The 12,851-nt window shown below is 40.9% G+C and overlaps 1 protein-coding gene across 1 annotated transcript in view; it reads left to right on the forward strand.

The window, feature by feature from the left end:
- Positions 1-12,851, forward strand: part of MRC1 (mannose receptor C-type 1) — a 118,809-nt gene that overhangs the window by 69,759 nt on the left and 36,199 nt on the right. The window contains 7 exon segments of the mRNA NM_001255969.1: positions 1,903-2,102; positions 4,156-4,283; positions 4,771-4,858; positions 6,906-7,050; positions 9,708-9,749; positions 11,503-11,666; positions 12,732-12,799. Coding sequence (NP_001242898.1) covers positions 1,903-2,102; positions 4,156-4,283; positions 4,771-4,858; positions 6,906-7,050; positions 9,708-9,749; positions 11,503-11,666; positions 12,732-12,799 — 835 coding nt within the window.

Here is a 12,851-nt window from a genome sequence, read left to right on the forward strand (position 1 = left end):
AGTGTGATTTTGTTTATTGAAAAATCATAACCCTGAAAAATAGTAGGATTTCAGGGTTTTTTTTTTTTCTTTTTTTCTTTTTCAGGGCTGCACCTGCAGCATATGGAAGTTCCCAGGCTAGGGGTTGAATCCGAGCTGCAGCTGCTGGCCTACACCCCAGCCACAGCAACACCAGATCTGAGACACCTCTGTGCCTACACCACAGCTCGTGGCACTGCCAGATCTGTAACCCACTGAGTGAGGCCAGGGATTGAACCCACATCCTATGGATACTAGTTGGGTTTGTAACCTGCTGAGCCACATTGGGAGCTCCTCAGTTTATTTTTAAAGAAAAGGGAAGCATATTAAGAGCTGAGGACACACTTTCTTCTTTTTAATATTGGTAACAGTGGTGATTCTTACTCTCCAGCCAAAACTCCTTAACATTGCTGGTATTGATCATTTAGCAGTAGGATTCTGAGAGATTAATCTTGGAATGTCCTTAGGGAATAAAAATGCATCAAAGCAGAGCCATAGGGAATTAGTGACCTTAGAGAAAATAGAGAAAACATTTTTGGGAAAGAGGTACCTCCCCAGAACTTTGAGAGTTACTTTTTCTTCTTCTTTTTTTTTTTTTTTTTTTTTTTGTGTGTGTGTGTGTGTGTGTGTGTGTGTGTGTGTCTTTTTGTCTTTTTAGGGCTGGATCCACAGCATATGGAGGTTCCCAAGCTAGGGGTACAATCAGAGCTGTAGCTGCTGGCCAACACCACAGCCATAGCAACTCGGGATCCAAGCTACGTCTGCGACCTACACCACAACTCATGGCAATACCAGATCCTCAACCCACTGAGCAAGGCCAGGGACTGAATCTGCATCCTCATGAATGCTCGTTGGGTTCATTAACCACTGAGCCACGATGGGAACTCTGAGAGTTACTTGTAAACACTCACTGTCTTTTAAAAGAACAATAATATATTAGCTCATTTTAGCAGCAGGAATCCTAATGTTTTCAAAGCTCTTAGTTAATTATGATTTTGACATAATCATGACATCATCATGCATGATTGGAAAATTATAAACTGTGAAGCTTGATAGAGTCTCTGTTTTATCTTATGTACTCTTTTTATCCATTAAAGCTGGCATGCACCACAACTCTGTCAGGGAGGTAGTGATACTTGCATGTTACTGCATCTTTCTGATGAGGAAGTGAACTTGGATTAGTTGCATAACTGATGTAAAATCTTAAGCTCAGGCGGGTCTCATTTTGAAGTCTAAAAAATTTCTATTCTGGAATATCTACATGGACCCTGGGGGAAGGGAAGAAACGAATCTTATTTTTTTGTTTTAAAAGGAAAGAAACATCAGAAAACCATTGTATTTGTCATTATGGTAAATTTTATCATGCTAAAGATGTTGTATCATTAAATGTCTATGGGAGGGGGCAACTGGCCAGATGTTAGAAAGGCTAAATGTTACCAAATCCCTGACATTCGAGATGATAATTCAGTTGGGGACACAGGCGACAGAAATGAAAGGTAAATAATGTTTCAAAAATAGCACAAGTCAGAGTTCCTGCTGTGGTGCACTGCGATTAGCAGCATCCGTGCAGCGCCAGGATGCAAGTTCGATCCCCAGCCCGGCCCAGTGGGTTAAAGCATCCAGCATTGCCTTAGCTGCGGCATGGGTCACAACTATGGCTCAGATCTGATCCCTTGCCTGGGAACTCCATATGCTGTGGGGTGGCCAAAAAAGAAAAAGAAAAATAGCACATATCACTTGCTAAAGGCTGCAGGATCTCTGTGTTATCTCATCATGTGTAGATTTCGTCACACAACGTGACATTCAGATTTGAACTCTCTTCTGTGAGCATGGCCAGCTTTCGCTGTGTCACCTGTTGAGTGAATTCTACTTTGTCACCTGCAGGACGGAAAGCAGGGTGTGTTGCCATGAGGACTGGGGTTGCAGGGGGCTTGTGGGATGTTTTGAGATGTGAAGAAAAGAACAAATTTGTGTGCAAACACTGGGCGGAAGGAGTAACTCGCCCACCGGAGCCCACAACAACCCCTGAACCCAAATGCCCAGAGGACTGGGGCACTTCCACTAAAACAAGCTTGTGTTTCAAGGTAAGCAGCCACTGCTAAGCTCTTAAAGACTTTGGAATACGCTTCGGCCTAAAGAATCACCCTAACAAAAGACAGACACAAACTCACAGATTTCAAAACCAATCTTATGGTTACCATTGGTGAACTGTTGCAGGGAGGGAGGAATTGGGCAGGTGGGAATAACATACATGCACTACTGTACAAAATAGATAATTAACAAGGACCTACTGTATAGCACAGGGAAATCTACTCGATAGTTTGTAATAACCTATATGGGTAAAAAGAATGGATATATGTATATGTATGACGGATTCCCTTTGCTACACACCTGAAACTAATACATTGTCAGTCAACTCTACTCGAATAAAATTAAAAACAAAACAAAACCAGTGCCCAGGCTCCACCTGTGGAAATTCTGATTTTATTGATCGGGAAGGAGTGTGGGGGGTCTGTTTTCTTTAAAGAGCTCTCCTTGGGTGGCTGCTGAAGATCAGTTGCATTTAGACCAACAAATGCAACTCAAAGCTGCCTTTCTTTGCCTGCTTTGCCTTCATCACCTCCTCCTCTTGGCATCTTTTCTCTCTCCCATGCTTCTCACTCTAGTCTGAGCTCACACTTGCTTTTATCGTGCTACAGCTTGATGTGGGGTCTCAGTTCCCAGACCAGGGATGAAAACCAAGGTTGTAGCAGGTGCCAGCGCCAAATCCTAACTGCTAGACCTCCTGGGAACTCCCACATGCCTTTTTGATCTTAATGAAAATGAGTGATGTGATCCTATGGTCTCCCTTTTTGACTTTGTTCTTGGAGCCCAAGCTTCGAGCTAAGTGAATTGATGAAAGAATCCGTAATCTCACCCCGTGGGAATCCTGGAGAGAGAACTTCCTTGTTCTGATTTAGCCCCTGATTATTATGCATGGTGGGAGCTGAAGGATTGCTAGGTAGGGGCACAGGGCCATTCGGTGTCCTATAAATGGCAATCTGACATCCATCTTTTTAAAAAATTGGACTGTAGTTGCTTTATAATGTTTCAGGTGTACAGCAAAGCGATTCAGTTATACGTAGACATATATCCACTCTTTTTCAGATTCTTTTCCCATATGAGTTATTACAGGATATTGCATTCCTTGTGCTATATAGTAGGTCCTTGTTGGTTATGTATTTTATGTATAGTAGTATGTGTATATTAATCCCAAACTCCTCATTTATCCTTCTCCAACCCCCCTGTTTCCCCTTTTGGTAACCATAAGTTTGATTTCAAAACAAGTTCTTTTATATTATTTTTAATTAGAGTCCACATAGAAGTGATGCATAGTATTGTCTTTGTCTGACTTCCTTCACTTAGTATGATCATCTCTAGGTCCATCCATGTTGCTGAGAATGGAATCATTTCCTCCTTTTTATGGCTGAGCAATATTCCATTATCTATGTACCACATCTTCTTTATCCATTCATCTTCACCATTCGACATTTTGGTTGCTTCTCCTATCTTTTTAGATTCTCTGCTCAGTAAGTGTCTGTCATAGCATGTGCTCCAACTGTTGTTCAATTATCCAAAAAAAGATAAGATACTAAAGAACACCATCTACCCAGTGTTGGAAAACTGCCAGGTTACTCATTGTTTAAATGAAACAGGATGAAAAACTGTAGCACAATCTTAGGGAGGTTCTTCTCCTTAAAATTTTCTCTCTTCATGTTTATTTTCTCTATGTCCAAGCTTCTTTCATTCTTTTTATCTCAGTGTCACTTTTTGCACTTAACTGCATTAAAATTGTCTTCGGCAAGGAGCTATATGCCCAGTCCATATGCTTAAAGCGTCTAAGCTTTCAGTCTAACTTCTCCTGTGCTAGAAAATAACTTTCTTTTCTAAGGTTTCCTCAACAAAATCATCCCCCAGATTTTGTTACCCAAATATTCACTCACAAATTGATTTTCAGCTGAGAGAACTGTATTGTTTGGGGCCATTGTAACGTCTTGCTTTTCTATAAATGAAACCTCATCAGAAGTACGTAATTATTTCTCTTGGTTGGATAAGCTATAAAGTGTACAGTAAATTCCAAATCTCTATCACTCTTAGCTGTTTGCAAAAGGAAAACATGAGAAGAAAACGTGGTTTGAGTCTCGAGATTTTTGTAGAGCTTTGGGTGGAGATCTCGCTAGCATCAATAATAAAGAGGAACAGCAAGCAATATGGCGGCTAGTAACGCAAGTATCTTTTCTATATAATATTCTTTTCTTTGACCTATTGGGCTAATGATGTTGAGAAAATTCTCGTATTTCCAAAATTGTTGGTCCCTTAAGTACATATACCATATCCCAAATCCATGGGCACTTTTTGATGTAGTTTCACTTCTAAATGATTTAACTTTCTAGATTTAAATCCTGAGATGAATTGCCCTACAAAAGTATAAGCCACTCAATATATATCGTTAATGAATAAATGAAGGAGCATCTTTCACTGCTTTACAGTTATTCTCAAATCATTCTCAGTTGTTTTCAGGGTATTTTGGGGTTGTACCAAAATGCGTAACTGTTGTATCATGTTTATATTTAGTCCTTGAGTCCCTTTACCTGTGTAATAACTAACTTATGTTATTTGAAGTCATTTTCATATTTGATTAGGACGCATTGGTAACCACATTTGGTTCATGTAGTTCATAAGCTATCTTTATTTATATCTTGTATGTCACAGGGCTAGTGGAAGCTACCATGAACTGTTTTGGTTGGGATTGACCTATTCAAGTCCTTCTGAAGGCTTTACTTGGAGTGATGGATCTCCTGTGAGTAATTTGATTATATAGATCATATTTTTACTTTATCGTGTATTTCATTTGATGTTATCCTTTGGCTTAATCCATGTTTTTGGTAAGATAGGGTATTATGATAGCTAGAGACATGCTGTGCAAAAATAAATGCTCTTTGGGGATCATTGTCGTGTCCCTGCTCCCATATAGTTCTATTCACTCAAGATGTATCCAGGGTGGACTAGATGAAAAAATTAGGAAACTCATTCCTCTAGTTTATCTAAAATAATGTCTTCATTCTATCAGGCCCAATTGGTATGCAAGCTGCTAAACTTGTTAAAAATTGGGTGTTCTCTGACCTCTTCTAGGTCAGGAGGTGTGGAGACAACTTCTGATATTGTATTAAAAACCTTTAGGCTTGGTCGGACTTCTCATTATCAAGAATAGAAAAGTGAGAGGTTGTGGCACCTGCTGGCAACATTGAGCCCTGCAGTCACTGTAGCAAGTGATTTGGTGTCGTTTCAGTTTTCTGTTCTCTTACAGCCCATCACCAATTTTCAAGGCATGGGGGTAGGGTGGATTGTTTGATGGCTCCATTGACAACTTGGATTTTATATTTCAATCTCTAGAAAATAGATCATAATGCTTATTCTACAGCCTTACAGGCAATGATTCATTCTGAAAACTCCATAAGGAACCTACTCTCAGCCCTCCATTTATTCCTGCTGTGCCTTTTCATAAAGTTTGGTAGCTATGTTGACACTTTTCTTAAGTCTTTGTCTTTCATAAAAAGACCCAATTATATTTCTTTTTTTTTTTTTTTCTTTTTATGGTCGCACCTGTGGCATATGGAAGTTCCTGGGCTAGGGGTTGAATTGGAGCTGCAGCTGCAGGCCTACACCACAGCCACAGCAACGCTGGATCTGAGTCACATCTGTGGCCTGTGCCACAGCTTGCATCAAAGCCGATCATAGCCTGCAGAGCGAGGCCAGGGATCAAACCTGCATCCTCATGGACACTATGTCGGGTTCTTAACCTGCTGAGCCATAGTGGGAACTCCCTAATTATGTTTCTTCATCCTACCACTCCAATGAAAAAAACGTTTCCAGCATCACTGTGAAATAGTTCCCTTTAGGAAGGAGTTACACAGTTAGAAACTCCCAGCAATGAGAAGTGGTACTTTTTCCCCCAGATTTTTCCTGTATACAAATCCCACTTTCATGGCCCCTGGATTCATTCTCTTTCATAAGAAGAGTAGGAATTCCCATTGTGATTCAGCAGTAACAAATCTGACTAGTATCCATAAGGATTCAGGTTCAATCCCTGGCATTGCTCAATAGGTTAAAGATCAGTGTTGCTGAGAGCTGCTGCGTTGGTCACAGACACAGCTTGGATTCACCGTTGCTGCAGCTGTGGTGTAGGCTGGCAGCTACAGCTTTGATTTGACCCCTAGCCTGGCAACTTCCTTATGCCACAGGTGTGGCCCTAAAACCCAAAAGCCAAAAGCCAAAACCAAAACCCAAAAAACCAAACCAGGAGTTCCCGTCGTGGCTCAGTGGTTAACGAATCCAACTAGGAACCATGAGGTTGCGGGTTCGATCCCTGGCCTCGCTCAGTGGGTTGGGGATCCGGCGTTGCCTTGAGCTGTGGTGTAGGTTGTAGACGTGGCTCAGACCCCGCGTTGCTGTGGCTCTGGCGTAGGCTGGCGGCTACAGCTCCGATTCGACCCCTAGCCTGGGAACCTCAATATGCCGCAGGAGCGGCCCAAAGAAATGGCAAAAAGACAAAAACAAAAAACAAAAAACAAAAACAAACAAAAAAAAACCCCAAACCAAACCAAAAAACCCAGGAAGAGTAAAGAACATTTTGGAATAATTAATAACATACTCTATTCAAGTTACCATGTAACGAAGGTTATTTAGTTATTTCTTTCCCAGCTGTGTTCATAAACCTGGTTTTCAAAGCAAACGTATTATGAAAAAGAGTACATGTGATTAAAAAATGTAAACTTTCCTTTTGTGTTTGGCTAGACGTTGGCCTGATAGAAATGGCTCACGATTGTAATGTGATGTTTCTCACGTAGGTTTCCTATGAAAACTGGGCTTACGGCGAACCTAATAATTATCAGAATGTTGAATACTGTGGCGAGTTGAAAAGTGACGCTGGTATGTCCTGGAATGATATTAACTGCGAACATCTTAACAACTGGATTTGCCAGATTCGCAAAGGTATGATAACCCGCCCTCTCCTTCATCTCAGATTGGAGAACTGCCTTCCGGAGATTCCGGGATCTTCCCCTTGTTAGCAGAACCACACAAACAAAATAACAAAATCAGGGAACTGGCAGGGGGTCATCATTTCACAGGATAAGGATGAAGTTGCTGAGCAGAGATAAATGTTCCAAAGGAACAGAAGATCAAAAGGCCACCCGGGAATCCTGGACAAGAGTCACGTCCTCCAAAATAGTTCCCACAAGCCATGTCCCAGCGCAGGTTCTGGAGTCCAGCGAGTGGGTGGGTGTGCTCCATCTAAGCAGAGTCATGAGCCAGTGATTTCTGTTGGGGATTTTCACCCTCCGACCTCTGGTAGTCATCCAGCAGGTGAATGTGCTCCTCAGTCTGAATGTGCTGAATGCTCATTTCTCTAGGAAACAGTCAACCAAAGAGCGGGGTACCTTTTGTGGCCCCTGATTGCTGGGAGACTCACTATGTTATCAGTGGCCAACAATGGTCAATGCATACTTAGCATTCAGGGTTTATGACTCAGAAACTTCCACATTTTGCAGTTCCCGTTGTGGCTCAGTGATTCATGAACCTGACTAGTATCCATGAGGATGCAGATTTGATCCCTGGCCTCGCTCGATGGGCTAAGGATTCGGTGTTGCCATGAGCTGTGGTGTAGGTTGAAATCGTGGCTGTGATCCTGCATTGCTGTGGCTGTGGCATAGGCTGGTGGCTGCAGCTCCAGTTCCACGCCTAGCCTGGGAACATCCATATGCTGCGGGTGTGGCCCCAAAAAGACAAAGAAAGAAAGTTCCACATTTCCAAATCATGCATGGAGGGCAGAGGAGTCAGTTTCTTCTGCTAAGATAAATGGAACAGACGCCCCCTACCCTTACGCCTGAACCCAAATAGACACCAGCTTCCTCCTTTGTAAACAGATAAACGGAACTACATCGCCCTCTGCTGTCAGGGAACTTTATCGCCCTCTGCTGTCAGGGAACCTTGGCCACTGTTTCTAGCTCTATTGCTAAAGATACTCTGTTGCACTTCTGGTGTCTCTCTGCTTATTTTCCTTCTACTTAGATGCCTGCTTCCAAAACAGCTGCCAGAATGGAAGTTCTCATTCTGGCTCAGCAGTAAGGAATCCGACTGGTACCCATGAGGACGAGGGTTTGATCCTTGGCCTTGCTCAGTGGGTTAACGATCCAGCATTGCGGTGACTTGAGGTATAGGTCACAGCCTTGGCTTGGATCCTGTGTGGCTGTGGCTGGACCAGTTACAGCACGGATTTGACCCCTAGCCTGGGAACTTCCATATGCTGTGGGTGTGGCCCAAAAAAAGAAAAAGAAAAGACACAAGTTGTCAGAATGGAGGAATAAATAGTGGCCAATTTTTCTTTAATGTTCCCTCTTATCTACCAAGGACTAGTTGTATTGTTAGTAGGTCTATTAGCATAGATACACATTAAACCAAAAGCTAGGAAACTTTTATTAGATCCCAACAAAGTCCAGGTATATCATTAATTTCTTGGAAAGAAAAAGATTTCATTTAACTTTTCATAAAACATACATTTAGTACGAATAAAGGGTTTTTTGTTGTTGCTGTTGCTGTCGTTTTTGTCATTTTAGGGCCACACCCATGAGATATGGAAGTTCCTAGGCCTACACCACAGCCAAAGCCAACTCAGGATCCAAGCCGCATCTTCAACCTATACCACAGCTCACAGCAACACTGGATCCTTAACTCACTGAACGAGGCCAGGGATCGAACCTACCCATGTCCTCGTGGATAGTGGTCAGGTTCGTTACTGCTGAGCCATGATGGGAACTCCGAATAAGGGCTTTTTGGAAGAAAATATATTTTAGGAGTTCCCATTGTGGTGCATCGGAAACGAATCCGACTAGGAACCATGAGGTTGCGGGTTCGATCCCTGGCTTCACTCAGTGGGTTTCAGTGAGCCATGGTGTAGGTTGCAGACGCAGATTGGATCCCAAGTTGCTGTGGCTGTGGTGGTGGCCAGCAGCTGTAGCTCCGATTGGACCCCTAGCCTGGGAAACTCCATGTGCTGCCAATGCAGCCCTAAAAAGGGAAAAAAAAGAAAAAATATTTTTTTTATAAATACATAGCTCCTATTTAATGGTTTCAAATAATGAAAATTTAAAAGCTAATTATAACATGTGTTACTGTAAAATGAACATCTACTGAACATCTTTTAAATAACCCAAAACTCGCATATTTTACCCCATCTCTTTACACATATGATTAACTCCTTTCTGGAGTTGCGAAAATTAAAGGTAAGAAATTTAAGCCCAGATCTGAAATTTGAACCTAGATGTTTTGATCCCAAAAACTCATGTCTTCTTTCTTTTATGTGATGCTACTTGTTGTGCCTAAAAACCGTCTTCAAATTTCTGGTGGATTGCTGTACCTAATTTGTTTAAGTTTTTAAAAAAATTAATGTACAGTTGATTTACAGTGCTATACAGCCAATTTCTGTTGTACGGCGAAGTAACCCAGTCATGGAGGAAGAGGAAGAGAGAACCTCTTATGTTTTTAGCTAGGTTGATCCATGAAAATAGTGAAACTGGAAGGATGTGTAATAGCAAGTTCAGTAGAAATACAAGTTCAAGCACAACTGATAACTGATGTTCTTTTGTTTTCAGGACAAACACCAAAGCCTGAGCCAACACCAGCTCCTCAAGACAGTAGGTGTTTCCTTTTTGCCCCCTGATGTCCATATCAATAGCCCCCCCTTTCCTTTCTCAGTGAAAAAACAAAAAACAAACAAACAAAAACCTTACTCAAGGAAGGTGGAAAGAAGTTCTTTTTTTTTTTTTTTTTTTTTTTGCTTTTTTAGGGCCATACCTGTGGCATATGTATGTTCCCAGGCTAAGGGTTGAATCAGAGCTACAGCTGCTAGCCTACAGCACAGCCACAGCAATGCCAGATCTGAACCACCTCTGCAAACTACACCACAGCTCACAGCAATGCTGGATCCTTAACCCACTGAGCGAGGCCAGGGATCAAACCCATGTCCTCATGGATACTAGTCGGATCATTTCTGCTGCGCCACAATGGGAACTCCGGAAGAGGTTCTTAATAGCTTTAAGAATCTAATGAAAGTTTGGATCTTCTCATAAATGCACAAACAGGGTTCATGAATCACATCCAAGAGTTTCATGGATTATTTTCGTTTGGCACACTTGGTGGCTGAGAGCTATACACCCTGATTCCATTGTGCTTCTGGAGGGCAGATATAACACCTCTGTTTCCCTGGGCTGAAATCAGTAGGACCATGCTCCCTCCAGAGGCTGTTAGGAAGAATCTATGTCCTTGTCATCACCAGCTTCTAGGGCTGCATCCCTTTTGTTGGTTCATGGCCCCTTTCCCCACCTTCAAAACCAGCAATGTCCTCTCTTCCTTCACTTGTCACCCTTCCCTCTTCTGTACTCAAGTCTCCCTCTAGAAGGATGCTTGTAATTTACATCCCAGATCCCAGCTGATCTAGGATAACCTCTCCATCTGAAGATTCTTTTTTTTTCATTGTTTTTTGTCTTTTTTCTTTTTTAAAAAAATTATTATTATTAAAGTATAGTTGATTTACAATGTTTTTTTTTTTATCAAGTTCTGTTGCACAACAAAGTGAGCAAATCACACACATTTCCCTGTGTTGTGCAGTAGGATGAAGATTCTTAATCACATCTACAAAGCACCTTTTTCTGTATAAGCTAATACTGATTCCGGAGATGGAGCCCTAGGTTTCTCTGGGACTCTGATTGAGTCCACTATAGTACAGAAGCACAGAATCCTGTGGTTTGGAGGAGAAGCCTTAGGAGCCCTCCTGATACCCAAATTCCTTGGTTCTCCAATTATACATTGAAGCACCCAAGACCATCTGTTCTAAGTTCTTTGTTGCATTGAGATGACAGCTGCTCTCTCCTTGAACCTAGAATATCATGGGTGTGTATGTATCACTCAAGCATTCTAGCTCCGTGATCCTATTGATGAATGTAACACTGGGAATGCTTTCACCCAATAATGACACATGAAACTTTGTTGAGAGGAAAAGTAGCTCGTTTTTGTTTTGTTTGTTCGATTTTTTTAGGGCTGCACCTGCAGCATGTGAAAGTTCCCAGGCTAGGGGTCAAATTGGAGCTTCAGCTGCTGGCCTATACCACAGCCACAGCAACTCCGGATTTGAACCACTGAGAACTCTTTTTCTTTCTTTTTTTTTTTTTTAACTAACTACTTTTGACGGAGTTGATGGAAAGTAGATATTGGATTTAGGTAATCCAGTCTGAATTGATGTAACATCCTGTTCAGTCTGGGCTCTCAGTGTTGCATATAATTCTCATGGGGCTACTCTGCCCTTTGACTTGCATGTAGTGGACATACAAGATTCTTGAATCTGTCTGAAATTCATCACCTTTTTTTTTTTTTTTTGCATTCATTTTTCAGATCCACCGGTTACTGAAGATGGGTGGGTTATTTACAAAGACTATCAGTATTATTTTAGCAAAGAGAAGGAAACCATGGACAAGGCACGAGAATTTTGCAAGAAGAATTTTGGTGATCTTGTTTCTATCCAAAGTGAAAGTGAAAAGAAGTTTCTATGGAAATATGTAAGAATATGATTAACTTAAGAATGGAACAGTGGTGGGCGATAAGCAAAGATAATGTGTATGATTGCAACCCCCTGGTATAGTTTCAAATTATGTCCTGAATTTGAACCTTCTAAGGTCAGGGGTAAAGATGTGAGTGTGGGGGGAGGGGAGATGGGTGTTGACTGTCACAGAAATCCATGACCTGATTTCTGGAGTATTCAGGGCAGGATCACAGAGCCCAGAAACAGTGTTTGGACTGGGCCTTGTGAGAACCCAGACATGATGGCTTTGAGTTCACTAGTTTGATTTTCAAAGATTATAATGCTTATCTAGTTGGTATATGACCATCCTGGACTCTTCATGCAAAATACAAATTGATTATTAATTAAAAAAATCTGTCTTAGTTGGACCAGATTCTTAGGTAATAGATAGTACAGCTTGATTATTCACCCAAAACTCTTTCTTGGTTGTACCAAAATTTGAATGAAGGTATAATTAATTTTTTCCCAAGAATTCTTGGCTCACTCGTTCTCTTTACAAATCTGCATGGCATCTTCATTGTTTTCCAAAAAGGAGGTAGGAGGGAGAGAAGGGAAAAATAAGTTCAACAGTAATGAAAGATTAAAAATTCATCTAATTATAAAGATATTAGAGTCTGACCTCTCCATCTTTGTAGCTATACCATGGTTTGAAATTCTCAGGATATTTCCTAATACTGCATAAATGTATAAATAAAATAAAATAAAATAATATGTGTATATGTAGAAGTCTTTCCTTAGACACATAATCCCAAATGGCTACTTTGTTTTAAAAAAAATGTTTTTAATAACATCTAATTACTAATGGGATTTCATATTATAGAGAATGACTTAAGGTCTTTGATACACAAATGCAGGTTGTTATATAACATGCATATTTTTCATTTTATTTTTATGGAAAACATTGACTATACAACGAAGTTTCTGCATGAATGCCTCCTTAAAAAGTCCTCAAATGACTGCTTTGTTACTATGTAGCTTTTCTTTAAGAATCTGCTTATTATTCAAGCACAGATTGAACTCTATGTGAACTTCCATGTTTTAGGTAAACAAGAATGATGCACAGCCAGCATATTTTATTGGCTTACTGATCAGCTTGGATAAAAAATTTATGTAAGTAAATCAAAATAAAAGAGCTTTGCCTAGAACAGTGATCTGATGAATA

This window comes from Sus scrofa, chromosome 10, assembly GCF_000003025.6.
Source record: "Sus scrofa isolate TJ Tabasco breed Duroc chromosome 10, Sscrofa11.1, whole genome shotgun sequence".
In the NCBI taxonomy this organism is placed as follows: Eukaryota; Metazoa; Chordata; class Mammalia; order Artiodactyla; family Suidae; genus Sus; species Sus scrofa.